Source organism: Nannobrachium achirus (genome assembly GCF_963921795.1).
Source record: "Nannobrachium achirus genome assembly, chromosome: 16".
NCBI classification, from domain to species: domain Eukaryota; kingdom Metazoa; phylum Chordata; class Actinopteri; order Myctophiformes; family Myctophidae; genus Nannobrachium; species Nannobrachium achirus.
In genome coordinates this window covers 43,669,535-43,686,363 of record NC_137823.1, presented here as the reverse complement: position 1 = coordinate 43,686,363, position 16,829 = coordinate 43,669,535, and the positions used below count along the sequence as shown (strand labels likewise).

The 16,829-nt window shown below is 44.9% G+C and overlaps 1 protein-coding gene across 1 annotated transcript; it reads right to left on the bottom strand.

Annotated features, from left to right (window-relative positions):
- Positions 1-3,446: 3,446 nt before the first annotated feature.
- Positions 3,447-16,711, bottom strand: slc30a1a (solute carrier family 30 member 1a). Its single transcript, XM_080745330.1, has 3 exons — positions 16,324-16,711; positions 15,268-16,038; positions 3,447-6,724 (listed from the first exon to the last, which is right to left on the bottom strand). The coding sequence occupies exons 2-3, from the start codon at positions 15,866-15,868 to the stop codon at positions 5,838-5,840; spliced, it is 1,488 nt and encodes a 495-aa protein (XP_080601456.1). The 5' UTR covers positions 15,869-16,038; positions 16,324-16,711; the 3' UTR covers positions 3,447-5,837.
- Positions 16,712-16,829: the final 118 nt, after the last annotated feature.

Below are 16,829 nucleotides of genomic sequence, written 5' to 3'. Positions count from 1 at the left end.
TCTTTTGTCACAATAATTGCGATATGATATTTTCATATCGTCCCATCTCTAGACAGGACAGGACAGGACAGGACAGGACAGGACAGGACAGGACAGGACAGGACAGGGGTCATGACGAAGGGAGTATAATGTCAGGGGGGTTGGGCAGGTGTCACTGGGCTGAGGGGATCACTCTGGTTAAACACAACATTCGTATGCGTGTCAACTGTCAAAGTATGCACACCCCAGCCACAAAATGAATACTGGTTCTTCAGTGGTTCTCTGGGGTGGTGGTTGACTGAGGTGTTATATAGCAGCTGTTCTCAAACCTTTTTGTGCCAAGGACCCCCACATTTAAATATATTTGCCCTGTGGACCCCCATCTGAAAAGGGTTTGTACCAGAAGAGATTTGTGTCCAACATTTTTCAGTCATTTTAGATGTTTTTCAAATATTTTCAAAAACAGCAAGATGTACAAGCTTGGAGCGTGGCACAAAGTGCCGCGCTGTGAGCTTGTACATCTGCTATTTTTGAATAGCCATCATATAAATGGATAAAGTAGTTAAGATGACTGTGATGCTATGTTAACTACTTGGCTGGGGAACCCCTCAAGGACCCCTGGAGGTCCCCGCACTTTGAGAACCAATGTTATATGGTACCGCTGCTTAACACAGACCCTGTTCAACCACAGTATGTGGTTCTTCATCTTAGTTCATGTACCTCTCATGGCTCTACATGGCACTGTAATGAATAGATTAAACCAAGATTTGACTGAGTTGCAGGACACCAAAAGGTCAGCATTGGATCTGTGTGTGTGTTGTTGGGTACAAAAGCCCATTCTAAAGGTGCATAGAAACCCTGACCAACAGAAACTGGACAATAGAGGAAGCCCTCAGCACACACACACACACGCACGCACGCACGCACGCACGCACGCACTCTCTCTCTCTCTCTCTCTCTGTCTGTCTGTCTAAAACGCTCCGTCCCCACGGGTAACCAGGCCAGCAGCCAGTGGAGGAAACAAAGTAAGTAAGTACAGTACATTTACTCAAGAACTGTACTTAAGAACACTTTAATTTGAGGTACTTTTACTTTACCCGAGTACTTGTTTTTATATATATATATATATATATATATATATATATAATATACATACTATATATATACTATATATATATACATATATATATGTTAAGCGGTCACACTGAACTTTTATTCTACCTATGAGGGTCAGTCAGTAGGTAGGTAGGTAACGCCTCAATGTCAATAGCTGACCTGTTGACATCACATTGTTGACCCATATTTGGCAATGCCTATACTGTATATGGACGCTCCATATATGGCCAAGACAGGAATTAATTTACAAATACCTCAATGTCTATAGCTGACCTGCCCATATATGGAGATCCCTGGACCCTTGTCATCAATATTAAGCCCATATAGCTTGGAATGCCCACACCTGTATATGGACATATTGTGTGAGTCTCATGTGGTCTATACATCCATTCCACCCTCATAGGTAGAACACAAGTGCAGTGTGACCGTGCCCTAATAGTAGTATTTCTACATTTGTGGAATTTACTAAAGTAAAGAAAATGGGAGTACTTCTTCTTCCACCGAGGCCAGCAGCACAAAGGAATGCTGGGTAGCGAGCCCTGTACTGCGCTCCCTGCTCCCTGCCTGTGGAATGTACAATTCCCCCTCGCTTACATAAGAACCCCCCGGGACCCCCGGGCTCTGAGCTGCACTGTGGGCTACACAGTACACACACACCCATTGTCAGAACCTTGGTCCACTGACTTCAGCCTGACCAAACTGTTTGCACCTTAATCTCGTGTGCAACAAACTGATACTATTCTTTTCGCACAGTATATCTTTTATCACGTAGGCTACAGCAGTAGCCAAATTGATATAGCCTACATGTATTTGGCCGCAGACTGCCATGGGAAAAGGTTTTGTTTCCGGGACCCCCAGAAGAGAAGATTTGTGTAAAAAATGTATTCAAATGTTCAATATTTTTCAAATATATTTCTTAAAATAGCAATGTACAAGCTCATGAAGCCGTGAGCTTGTAGATCTACTATTTAATAACACAAATTTAACAGTGCCGGTGTGTTGACATCTACAGCAGGGGTAGGCAATAAGGCAACTGTAGCACACTGTCACAGGGGAGGGTGATCACTGATCACTGGCACAATGTGAGAGGGGGAGGACCTTTCTTTTCAAATAAAATATTGAAACAAGTGAAAATAGCCAAACTACAAGCTGCACCACACGCGCACATCTATTTTCACACCCCGTAAGGGACCATTTTGAACTCCCCCAAGGAACCACGAGGGTCCCCGGACCCCGACTTGAGACCCACTGGTGAAGCAGTGTTTCCTTCCTTCCAGTGAGCCAACATGCACACAATATCAGCACCCTGACTCTGTTTGACCAGAATGGAACAGAGCCTTCATTAGTATTATATATTGGTAAGACCTATGAAGGAAGTAAGTAAGAGGTCATACAGTAATCTCATACAGTAAATGTGTGTCGTAGCGGAGTGGGTACAGAGGTCACTGGTTCTCAACCTGGCCTGTATGGTATCATGCGTACAAGTGTCTCGGAGCAAATCACTGACTTAACCCTTAACAGCCTTGTGCTCATCTAAGCAGCCATCTGCTGGGTGAAGCAATAAAAGCCCTTGCCCTTGTGAACAGAAAATACCCCCTCCCCCCACCCGCTTCTCATGAAACATTCTGTTACAGTGATACAGCCCCGGGTATGGCTCCTTTCTGATGTTAAACTGCAACATCTTTTAACCTTCATGGGGTGAAATGGAGCCCAAAGCTGAGAACAATGAATCATTGATTTCTTATTAACAATGGATGTTCGTAGTACTGTCCGCTAGTGATTCACCAGGGCGTTTGTTTTGTGAAAAAAGAAAGAAGTAGTAGTAGATCCACAAGCTTGAAAATGCTGCACTACACGAATACTTTTGATGTTTTAGTGTGAAGCTGCAGTATGATCAATCAAGTATAGGGCGTTAAATTATGACAAAACACAAAAAGTTAAGTTATGGAGATGGGAGGTTTCTGTCTGACAGCAACGAAATGACGCAGACTCACCACTGAGCACAGAGCAAGACCTCATAAATGTCAGTGCTGCCTGGCAACTCTCCTTTTAGACAAAAGAACCTCCAAATCGTTAGAGTCAGGCAGCAGCCTTGTTATTTCCATATTTCGAAAAATGAATGCCCTACTTCATCATAAAAGACCGTCGCTCAAAAGTAGTGAAAATAGACACGTTGTGAGCGTGTGGATCGGCTATTTTCACCATTTTAAAATGCTAAAAAAGGGGGTAAAAAAGGAATAGTTTGACATACAAGGTTTTCACCCGACAGCAACAACATTTTTTTTTCTTTTTACGGACGTACAAATAAAACAAAGGGCACAACATTCCAGTTCGTCAACTGTACCAAACAGCAATATTTCTTTTATTTCACAATGACACTTTTGACAGGTATTGTATATGTATATATTTATACATATACACCTATATATGTATATATCAAAACACACCAGCTGACGTCATATCTAAAATCCTCCAAAAAAAAAAAAAGGTTATTTTTCTTATTTGCACATAGAGCTTAAAGTCTCAAAGACAGAATAAGGAGTAACCAAAATGTTACAAATGATGGAACGTGACAAAATACATTTCCCAGTACATATTGTCCATATTGCATACACATTTACTCTGAATGGGAAATGTATGAATCACCATATTAATATAATTGACATCTGTGTGGCAGAGATGGTGTCGAGAATGATAAAATAGTGACATTTTCCTTTTAAAGGCCACTGTATGGATTTTAACCACTTAAACCCTATAGACTTAGTTGACGGGGTCCACTAGAGTTCTATACTGTACTTGGTCCACCTCCTTTCCCCCCCCGTCAACACCAAATCTCTTCACCGATCTACAATCGTCTACAGTACAGATATATAAATCGTCTATTTCCGGCAAATGTTCATCCCAGAAACTAGAGTAGTAGGAATCTAGGTTTTAAGTGGTTAACGCACCAGGGAGCTGGACTACACGTCCAAAACGACAGAGACAGAACAGCTAGGTGATGTTTGCATTCACTAAAAGACTAATCTTGAACTGTTCCCAGTCAAATTATCAAACTCAAAACCACCAACGTAGAGTTGGGCATCTCTTTTTGCACTTTCAGTTTGGTCATGCAAATGCCGCACTACCAAAGTTCTGTGGACAGTCAGCATGGATTGTGACGACCGAAGTCCCCTTCCCCCCGAAAACATTCATGAGGACGTGTAATTGTAATTGAACAAAACTAAACATAAGGACATTAAACAGCCTCCAGCATATTGGTCTATACTGTAACTGTGACTGTACGTACAATAGTGTTTCATCAATGGCCTTAGACAAACCAGGCATTCCTCTTTGCAAAGTGCATTCGAGTCAATCCCCTTACAGCCTTTCCAAAGGCCGTCAGGGCTTGGGCCTATTGTTAGTTCATTGACAGAATGTGTGCGTGGCCCTCGGCCGTTACTGCCGCTCGGCATCGTTTCGGGTTCGAGGCCCGGGGTCCCCTCGTGTACCGACCCTACCCCCCTGACCGCAGGCGCCGCTTCCAGGTTCGATCCAGGTGGTGTGGCATGACATCACCAGGCCCAAAGTGAACGCCTGTCTAGTGGTCCAGGCCAGGGGTACCAGGGACAGTTCAGGGAACAATTGCCCATCAGGGACAAATAAAAGATACACGTGACCCTGTGGCTTGCAAGGGCTCAAAAACAACTTTGTGCAAGAACATGGGTTAAATTGTGTGTACTCTACTCAGTGCTACTACGTAAAAGAAGGTTTTTAAAAAGGCAAAGTGACCCGAGAGGCGTTGCCACGGCGTTCTGGATTCAACCACCATCAACTGCAATCAAAACTCAGCCAAGGCCAGAGAGGATCTGAGAAACTAAATCATTACATAAAAAACGATCACATTTGAAAATACTTTTTTTGACTACAGCATAATGGTTTTATAAAACCAAATACACATACAAATCCAGACAGGAAAGAAAATGTATATCATTCAAAATTAACTTTATAAAAGCATCTACAGAGAGGAAACGGATCATTACTAATAACTTAAATACTTAAATTATTCTGCAATACAATACTCTTCCATTTGCGAACAGAGGCTAAGAAGATCAATTTGTTCAAAGCCTATGCAAGAAAAACTAAATAAAGAGAAAAGAAATTAGACTCTTCAGCAATAGGTCCATATAGTCTCTGTGTGCGCTCTGACTTACATGTGTCGTATTATTTGCTGTGTCCTTTTTTCCTCCTTTTTCTTTAGGACATGTCTCCGGTCCCCAGGAGAGGACATGTCACTGGTCCCTACAGTCCTGCAGTGATAAGCTTTGGCACAGAACAGACACCATGATGGAAATATGTTGACACTTCACAACACGGTGCTAAAAAACGAGGACACTCATGCAGGCCTCGCTCCAGTCCTGAAGGAGGGCGGTCAGTGTACCCCCCCAGTCCTCCCCCTATCTACATCATGCATTCACCACAGTACTGACTGAGGAGGAGAGGAGCGATACTGAATTATAGATCTACAGGGAGAGTGAGATGGAGAGAACACGAGACCTTGCAGTCATAACAGGGGGGGTTAGTGAAAGGAGAATAAAAATATGAGGGAAAAACTGCCTCCTTTGTCAGGGCCAATGAAAGTGCCACATTCCCCATATTCTATGGCTCCGGAAAAAATAACAAAACGACAGCCCTGAAAAATGACAGCCTGCAAACGGTGGCCCAGCATGTAGGTTCTAGAGCGGTCCTGTGCCTCTCGGTCCTTCTCAAAGAGACGACTCCACCGACTCCACCTCTCTAGCGATGATGACCTCGGGTTCTTGTCGGGGAACGGCGTCCCCCTCCGCCGCCTCGCTGATTACCTCCATGGCCGCCGGCACCCCCGCGATGCCGGCGGGGTTCTTGTCGGCTCCCGCGGCCTTGTCCCCGGCGCCGCAGCACAGCTTGGGGGCGCACTGAGTCCGGCAGGACAGCTCGCACAGGGAGTCCCGCGACGCCGAGTTGAAGGTGACGAACTCGGGCTGGATGGTGGTGGCATGGATGCCCTCGTCGTGGAAGAAGTCCTTGATGCGCTTGGCCACGTCCATGTAGGAGGTGGGGTCGTGGCACTTGATGTGCGCCGTGGCGATGATGCGGCTGCCCGCCAGCTGCCAGATGTGCAGCTCGTGGATGGCCAGCACGCCGTCCAGGTTGAGCAGCCGCTCGTTGAGGCGGTGCATGTCGATCTGCTTGGGCACCGTCTGCAGCAGGATGAGCGCCGACTCCTTCAGCAGCGGGTAGGTGGTGTACAGCAGAATGCCCACCATGATGATGCAGAGGGTGGGGTCCAGGTAGAGCACCCAGCAGGGCCCCGCCACGGTGTGAAGCGGCAACGCCGCCAGCTCCACCAGGGTGTTGTTGACGTGCCGGTGGTCCGTGCTGTGGCTGTTGATGCAGGGGTTGACGCAGTTCTCGCGGTCGAGGCAGGGCTGCCACACAAACTTGAAGATGAGCGCGTTGACCACCACGATGACGGAGCCCAGGGCGTCGCCCAGCACGTGCAGGAAGACGCCGCGCATGTTGAGCGAGCCCGTCTCGGCGCCCTGGTCCAGGTTGTCCTCGTAGAGGCCGTTCACGATCTGCACCTCCAGCATGCCCTCGCCCGGGCCCAGCTCTGCAGGGAAAACAACACAGTGCACTTAGTTTGCAATATAGCAGGAGTCTTCAACGTGTTCAGGCCAAGGACCCCTTAGTTGAGAGAGAGATGAAGCAGCAGGGACCCCCACAATCTGTTCATAGATCCCATAGTTTCATCGTTTGACAGCACAATCATCAGTGTATTTTGGATTCATGTCAATTTGTGCTTTCAGATATTTATCCACTTGAACCGTCAATACTTAATAAACTTGACTTTCACTCTGTACTTAGTCTGCTCTTTTTCCCCTCTACACCAAACCTCTTTGCCGAAAATAGCCGATCTACAAGCTCTAGCTTCAGCTTGTAGATCTGCTATTTTTGGCTAAAGTTCTCAGAATATGGATGCTAGCGTTCAAACAGTTGATATACTGTAAAGAAAAGGAGAAACAAGTTTCTATCACACAAAGATTTGGAGGACCCCCTGTAGTAACTCTGTTTAAAGGACCACTTCACCTCTGGGACAACCAGATCTTATTTTATTGTTGTTTGGGACACGATCAACATAATCCTGAGTTATTTTTTGTGCTCAATCTGTGTTTTTAGATATTTTAGTATTTCAGCATGCTACAAAGCATCATATGATGCATCAGATGATGCAATATCATGCTACAAAGCATCATATGATGCTTTGTAGCATGCTGAAATACTAAAATATCTAAAAACACAGATTGAACACAAAAAAAATAACTCAGGATTGTGTTGATCGTGTCCCAAACAACAATAAAATTAGATCTGGTTGTCCCAGAGGTGAAGTGGTCCTTTAAGAACCTTGCTATATAGCACTGGTTCTCAAACATCTTCGCACCAAGGAGGACCCCGCAAATTGATATGTATTTGGTCTCAGACCCCCCCCCCATCTGAAAAGAGTTTCTGTCAGGGAGCCCCAGAAGAGAAGATCTGCATTTAAAGAAATTCAACATTTTAGATATTTAAAAATAAATTAAATAATAATAAAATAATGTAAAATAACAGACACAAGCTTGTAGACATCTACTATTTTTAAATAGCAAACATATAAATGGATAAAGTGGTTAGAATGACTGCCGGGGACCCCCTGAAACCTCCCCCAAGGATCCCTGCACCCCACTTTGAGAACCAATGAGACAAATCTACACTTAAACAGAGCACAAGTCTGAAATCAAATAAAGACACAGTAACCACAAACAGAAGTGAAACAAACTTCATACATTCCCCTTTCCGTTTAGTTTCACGAGTTGCTGGCCCTATATTTAGAGACATTTCTATTTAGTTTTAGTGGAATCGTTATTACTAACTTTGTCATTTATTTCTCATTTTAGTATCAGCTAATTATAATAACCTTTGGTGTACAACTGTACGTAATACATATTATACATTATAGCCAATGTACATTTCAAACTTATGTGATTGTTCATTTAAATACCTTATCACCTAAGACCCTTATGCTGTGAGTGTTTATCTATTAACTGTTGAACTGGTTAGGCAAATCTGCACATTAAATTTCCCTGAACTTTTATGATGATGATGGTAGTAGTAAATATGAATTTATTACATACCCTTTTGCTGCTCTTGAATACTTTTTAATCCGTGGTTAACAAATCGATTAAAGAACATAATTGTAGTTTGGACTGTACACTGTCATCTCATTTGAGAGGCATTTTTTGCTTTAGCCACTTAATGCAGAGAGAATGGTCTGGCTGTGTAAATATTGGAAACCCAGTTTAAAGGTCTAAATACGTAATTGTCAAACTAGGGCAGGGGTTCCCAACCTGTGGTTCACAGATCTTTCACTGGTGGTCCACGACACCATACCGCACAGCGATTTGTTTTATTCTTATTTGATACGTAAAATTCACAGTCATATAGAACAGTCTGAGGGCAACAGTCTAAGGGGAAAACACAAAATACAGTATGAATGTTTGGTTTTGACAAGGTCTTGTGTCCATTGGCTATTTTACCATTATGTATGTACCTGTAGCCCCACAAAGCAGATCTGATTCAATCCAATAAAAAGACAGGTTTTGAGACAGAGAACGCCTTAAGGTCAGAACAATAATTCCAGAAGTCAACTTCTACTCCTGAAACAAGCAAGCAAGTGACGAGCGCCCGCTGGCCTAGCGGTCCAGGCGCATACCACATAGCCTCTGATGCATGGCACGGGTTCGAGTCCCGATCCCGAGTTCCCGACGGCCTTTGCTGCGTGTCACTCCCAATCTCTCTCGCCCTTTCCTGTCTACCTACTGTGCTATCAAATCAAAAAAGCCCCAAAAAACAATACAAAAGACAAGCCAGTTTTGTGTAGGGAGGGTGCACCAGTCTATCAGTCTGTCGTACATCCGTATCAGCCTATCGGACGGCAAGATGTTATTCACAGAGGGCAGTGGCCAATGTGCAGTGCTTCCATTCACGAAATACGCTAACAGTACAGTGGTTCTCTAACTTTGTCAATTAGACGACACCAACAAGCATACATTCACTCAATCAACCTGAGTGAGTACAGTGACAGGCTTGAGTTAGTAGCCTGGCAGCAGCCAGGGCTCTTGTTTAGTTCCTGTATTTAGTGAAGTCTATTGTGTATGCGGCGGCCGTGACTCACAAACCACAAACCCTGCTGCTTCCGACCGTATGCTAGACAGGGTTTGGAAGTAAGTACTACACTACATGTATTCATGAAAAATTTATTTTTCAAAGTCATTTTTCACAAAAATAATCTTTGGAATGAGAAAGGTTATAATGGATAGTAAGTGGTGCATTTATATAGGCTTTCCAATGTGCATTACATTCACCCATCCTCACACCGGAGGCAGAGTGTGGAGGCAAGCAACCAATGCAAGGCACCAACCTGCTCATCAGGAGCAGTTAGGGGTTCCGTCAGTGTCTTGCCTCAAGAGGCTCAAGGACACTTCAACATGAAGCCAGGAGGAGGCGGGGATTGGACCAGGAACCTTCTCATTCTACCTTCTCAGCCACTGCCAACCGGGTTGCATCATAAATTTGTATGATTGATTGTGTGCTCATTCAAAGAGAGTGTGATGATTATATTGGAGATTACAATCCCAGGCACAAAAGGGGGGAGTAAATAACAACGAAACAAAGCCTAGAAGCTGAATTGTTATTGCAAACAAACAATATATCAGTATCGGCCCATAATTTCAAGCAGTGCATCCATGATTTTTTTAGAGCTCAGCTCAGGTATTAAAGCAAAAACAAATCACAAGCCGTGCCAAATCTGTGATTTGTGAAACCGTGTGAAAGGAGTCTTCCATATTGCCGTTTCCTAAACAAGTAGCACAATATGTCGAATTATGATGTTTAGGTATTATCATTCTAAACTTGTGTTTCTGCTGTGGTACATGCAGCCAACAGGTTGAAGCAATTGCAGACTCCAAAAACGTCCAGGAACGTGATAAGAATTACAGCGGTGCAGCACCACGTTCCCGTTATCACGTCATTAGCTGGTTACCAGGGTAACCAGGTGCTGCGACGGCCGCTGGTGAGAGAAAAAAAAAACGTCTTATCACATGATGCACCTCGAAAGCAGTGCCCTGCCGGTTCCACTTCCTCATTCACATCCATTCTGTCACGCCGCCACGGAAAAACAATAGGAAAGATACACGGCAGTTAATCTACATTAGTTATGCCAAAACTATGGCAGCCCAAGTGTTAATATTTGCCTCTGAGATAATCCACTGCATGTTAGGGTCCATTCTGGGACCTTTGAGGGCCCCCAGACCAGACGATGAGAAACAGTGCGTGTACTATGACATCGCAGAATAATCATTACAATGAATCTGAGCCACAGTGTGTCCTCTCTCACAGACATGGGCGGCTGCCAACAACTGAACGCGGCTACATCAAGCCGCCACAACAAAACGCTCTCCATAGTAACAAACATTAAAGGAAATTCAATCAGTGGTGTGACTGACTGAGCACCGAGCAGGCACCGTGAGCTCGTATACCATGCTGAACCCAGAGGCCAGTGCACACAGAAAAATAAAGATGCCGAGCTGACGTCTGGAACCGAAACCCAACCCTAACACGGGAAGAACCTTTAAGACCAATAACTGTTTGTTTTAATGGTTCGATTAAAATTAAAAGAACTCTTAACCACTATACACTTCATCGACCCAGGGCTCTATACTTACTAAGCCTGCTCCATCTTTCCCTCTACACCAAAACTCCTCAAACATTTGTCGAAAACAGACAATCTACAAGCTCACACAGTGTTGCAATGCGACAAGTCGTGAGCTTGTAGATCGGCTGTTTTTGATGCCCAAATTGGGATTTTTTGATGAACCATTTCTGGTTTCATTGTTTGGGTCAAACAACTTTGACCTAAAGAATGTTCTATAGAACTATACACTAAACTAAATGCCTCTTCAGGTGATGGTTCTTCCTGGAACCAACACAGCCCTTTAAAGGACCAAAGGACCATTTTAAAAGGGACATTATTTTGCCATGTGCACCTGTTTCCCAGGCTGTGTCCGAAATGCGGAACACGTTCCCTACTCCCTAACCCTAAATGAGGGATCCAGATGTAGTGTACTACAGTAGTGAACAAATCAGCGCATTTCGGACACTACCCCGTCGCCATCTGGTTGCGTCATCGCTGTCGCACAGTTAAAACACTCTAGCGCTGGCTTTTGGAGCAATAAATAATGCGTGATTCCTAAACCCACCTAATAGCCGATCTACAAGCTCTCAACAGGGGGCGAAGCGACACGTTGTGAGCTTGTACATCAACTCCCCAATGTGGATTGGAAATAACATACCAACATGTTGCGTTGTTATTATGAGAAATAGGCCAAATATAATTATGTTTTTATTCATCACAATTCAATAAAATAATGTTAAAAAATGTATAGGCCTATATATATTTTTTAAATTGTATTCATTCATTGGTGAATCAATGAATGAATAATGTTTATGCCACATTCATTTGTCTCACATGCAGACATACACCTATGTTTGTGATAAAATAGGTTATTCTTGCTAATTTAAATAACATTATTTTATCATGATTATTATCAGCTGTGGAAGGTTGGGAAGAAAAGATCGAAAAACAAAAGCCTCCAGCGTCTATTCTCGTATGTTCTCTTCATAAACAACTTTAGAGCTGTTTTCATCATTAAATGATGAAAAGCAAATTTTGTTCTCTGGTGACAATGCTGTGGACAGTTGTTTTCTTTAGCCGGTGGTTCTGCTACGAGCGGTTCTGTTGCGTTTGCTCAGCAACAGGTGGCTATGCCTCCTGCCATGCAGAGACGCAGAGACGAACCTGCAGTGTGCGCGTGCACACCGCATGTGCGTGCTCAAAGCGCGAGACAGCGGTGCATTGTGGGGCGGCAGGGCTTGAATAGCGCTTGAATAGTGACCATCGAATCCTCACTACAAATCCAAATGCATTGTGGGATACTTCAGTACACTATATTAGGGTACAAAAATGCTCACTATACATTCGGACACTAGTTCAAAATGGCGGAGCCCCATTTTAGTACACTACATTAGTGAATAGGGTGGATTTCGGACACAGCCCCAGGGTCATTCATCAGCAGCTTAATGCTGCCGCCTGGGTTGTCTGCTCCCCGGCTACGCTGATGTATGACCCAGTGGCAACCATCAGCGCACTGAGCGCAGGGGGAGGAGGAGGAGAGAGGGGATGTAGACTCCATTTATTGTAACTGGCAGAGCCTAACGGTGTACGCTACGGGAGCAACGCTCTCCTCTGTGGGGTTTAACACTTCTCTGCCTTCTCCGCAAGGAAGAGCGGCTATCAAGGATGATTAGCAACTTAATAAATTACTATACTTGTGAGGACATTAACATTTTAGCCTTACCTTATTTTCTTTTTGCCGTTTTCAACCCTAACCCCTAAAGCCTGGAAGTAGTCGATCTACAAGCTCACAATGCATTGCAGGGCAACGCATTGTGAGCTTGTAGTAGGGATGTCAGCGGTTAACCGGTTAACCGGTTAGCCGACCGTTAAGAAATAACCGGTCATGCTTAACGGTTTCACGGTTAATTTTCATAATAATATGATCGCATTTTCCTGGACCTGCATAGTGTTTTTGGCTATGGAGATGTGATTTTGTCAAACAGACTCTGGGAGGCGCAAGAGAGTAAGTAGTCTTATGTCATGTCCAATCGAACAGTGAATGAGAGACAGCTGTTTTAGTGTTACGCAGTGGGGTCTGTGCCACAGTGTGGTCCGGGGAGGATCAGACAACGAGCGTCGGAATACACAAAACAGAACACGTAGCCAACAGAGGTATTTCGGTCTGGGAGCATTTCAAAAGGAAAGGAGTGTAGACGACAGTATCTTTCTCAAATACAGCAGCGACATGAGGCAACAGCGATGCTCAATCACAAGCCTTGAGTCGCAGAACGCGACGCGCTGTGAGCTTGTAGATCTGCCATTTTCATCTCGGAAGAGTTTTCTCTGCAGCGCGAGTCAACAGACTCGTACACAACAGAACTCGTCGTCATGTTAATAGTTCTCAATAAAAATGCTCAGCCTAGGCTAGAGCTTGTTTGTTTGAAAGGCAGAATAGGCACCGCCGCCGACCACTTGTTGAAACGCGCAGGCGATGCTTGTTGTTTATTGATGATTAAGCCTAGAACAATTTATTTTTATTGTTAAATCCGTCTTTTTTGTTTGTCTTTCAAAGGAGCATAACTAAATGTCTACCATTCGTCTACCAACATTAATTCTGTGTACTTATATAAATACAATTTTGGGTTAAAAAAAATAATAATAAAAAAATATTAAAAAAATAATAATTAAAAACCGTTAATTAACCGGTTAATGCTGACGGCTAACCGGTTACTGGATAAACCGTTAGTGACATCCCTAGCTTGTAGATCTGGTATTTTCGGTGCATGACACTGGCGAACAGCTATAGTATCAGGCATAACCAACCCTAAATCTGACCTCTAAATGCTAATGCCTAGCGTCAACTACAATATTCTCCTAATGTAATATCTATAAACAAGCTTGAGAACAAAGAATTTTCTTCACAAAGCCCATTTTTTTTTAAATTCTACTATACGTGTGGTGATATTTAGCCCTCACTAATATAGTAATATAAGTACACACGCAGCCACACACACACACACGCAGCCACACACACGCAGCCACACACACACACACACACACACACACACACACACACACACACACACACATTATGGATCAGTCTCTTGGTTAATAGGAAGACACAGTGAGGTGTAAGCCAATATGCCAAGAGGAGGAAATATGCTTGTGTGTGCTCCTACTCCGCTGTCACAAAGCAAGGCTGGGTAATAAGTAGCATACGGCTGTGTAATAAGTATCTCATTTGTACTGAGTGTAAACTGATTTAAATACAGTCCAAAAAGGGGGGTAGGGAGGCAAAACTTTAAGGCAGCATTACATGTCTGGACTTGTCACTAAGGACTCACAACAAGCAATGCCTTTCTTTTATTGGCCGACTCACAGTGTGTGTAGATAAGCCAATGTATAGCCGTCTGATCTGATCAAAGTGTCAATGTAGATTGTAGAAGCATCACTTTGGAATGTCACTTTAAAGAACCTGATTATTCAAACTAATCCCAATTAAACAGCCGTGCCACAGATGGGGTTTTTGAGCGGTGGTCACACCGTCTCCATAGAGTGGCCGTGTGTGTATCCGTGTATCCGTGTATGTGGGTGGGTCTGTATGTAGCCTCAAGCCTGTGGTAGTACCTTTTATGACCACACATGTTAAGGGAGGGGCGCTGTTTTCAGGCCAGGCCAGGCACACACACACGCACACACACACACACACACACACACACACACACACACACAGGGGGGAAGGGGGGAGGGGTTGGTGGGTAAGAGGGTGCTGTTGAGACTAGCCTGGGGGGGAGGTGACAGAATTCATAGATCTAGAACACATCGAATTCATAGATATAGAACACAGAATATGTACAGTACAGTACAGTTAGGTACAGTACAGTATACAGTACAGTTAGTTGGTGGTTGGTGGGTAAACCACCGCTCAGTTCACACAGGTGTGATTTTTTTTCAACCACAATAGTAGCAATTACATTGCATTGACATACACACGCAGAAGATGCATGTAGTATACGATCTACTAGACTAGATAAAAGTTACTGCTTGTGGCAATAACAAAGCTATAATATTGTGATGTGATACAGCAAACTCCTAAAAATGAAACCCTTACAGGTCTAACTCAGAAACGTATCCATAAGGTTTCATGTATATGTGTACACTCCATTTGTAAACAATACACTCTTTTGTTCTGATGCGAATGCAAGGGGAGAAGAGGACAGAAACATCTACTGCTCATTCAGTTGCTAATTCCACCTTTGGCCATAAGAGATATTATTATCCTTATGGAGGTTCAGACAGGTTCACTCCATTAGGCTACACTTAAAAGAAGGAGGAAAAAAAGATTGCCTAACTAATTATTGACTAACCACACATCAAAGCAGAAGTGTCCTTTGTGTCAATTTCACTTCCACAGAACACTGTTTCACCATCCAGAGACAACTCACCACCGTGACCGCGTCTCTCCGTGCTGACACCGTTAGGGCTGTGGTTGTGGTTGGCCACCAGGTTGTTGGTCTCCTCTCCGGAGGATGGCCTCTCGGACTTACAGATCCTCTTGCTCTTCTTCCCCCCGCCGTGAGAGTGACCCCCACCGCCGCCTCCGCCGTGAGAGTGCCCGTGCCCCGAGCCTCCGCCGGCGTGTCCGTGGAACAGACATAGCCCCAGCAGGTTGACCAGGAGCCCCGCGGCGCCCACGCCGATCACCACCTCGGCCTTCTCGATCTCGTGCGGCTCGGTGAAGCGCTCCACGGCCTCCAGGACGATGGTGAAGCAGAGCGCCGTGAGGAACACGGCGTTGACCAGCGCGCCCATCACCTCGGCGCGGATCCAGCCAAACGTGTTCTTGTTGGTGGCCTGCGTCTTCTCCGAGAAGCGCACGGCCACCAGCGCCACCACCAGCGCGATGACATCGGACAGCATGTGGAAGGAGTCGGACAGCATGGCCAGCGACGAGGTGAGCCGCGACACCACCACCTCCACGATGAAGAAGCCGAACGTCAGCGACAGCATGCACAGCAGCCGGACCCGGTTCGGCTCGCACGCCATGGTGATGCTCTGGTCTCTCTCTGGTCCTCAACCTGCCTTCTGATCACTGTGTCCACACGTCCCCGGCTTGGGACGGGACTGACTGACCGACCGACCGACCGTCTGTCTGTCTGTCTGTCCCCCCGGTTTGGCTTTAAGCTGCCTGTCCCCGAACCCCGACAGGCAAATATCTGTAAACACACAATACAAAATAATGTTCCTGGTTTTTTAACATTCCAGTGATTCCACACAAAAAAAAAGAAGAATAAATTGTCCCCCGGTTCTCACCACAATTAAAACGATACTCGTTTAGAAATAATCAATAATTAATCACATTTAAAAAAGTGATACAATGAAATAAAGCATAAAGGACAAAAACTGCCTAAAATAGCAGATCCACAAGCATCAAGCTGAGCTTGTACACCGGCTACTTTAGCCAGTGGTGAAAATATACGGTCTGTCTGCCTTTTACTCACCCCTTTCTTCACAACCACGTCCCGACTGACTGACGGGCTCGGTCCAAGATCCGTTCTAAATGAACTTATCTATTCTAGATAGCCTGTAAGCTAGCTGACCAAATACACACACACACACACACACACACACACACACACACACAGACAAACACATAGACAACCAGGCTAACTGGTTCAGCTAGCTGGCTAGCCTGAGACAATACGGAGCCGAGGCTAACACGGTGCTAACGTGTTTAGAATGGATCTTCAGAGGCGTCGCTCGGCTCGTTCTACGATCCAACAGTGGTACGGTTTAAGATTACACAGAAATCCCCCCGATGTTTCGATATACTCCGTCCGTAGGTGATCAGATCACCAGCGACATGGTTGCGGTGGTGCGTCTGTCTTCTTGCGGGGGGATGTGCTGTTTGCAGACGGATCAAACTTTGCACCCGAGCCGCCGGCAAAGTTTTTTCCACACGGAACAAGAGCGCCGTGCGAGACACGCCCCCCGGCTCGTGCCATTG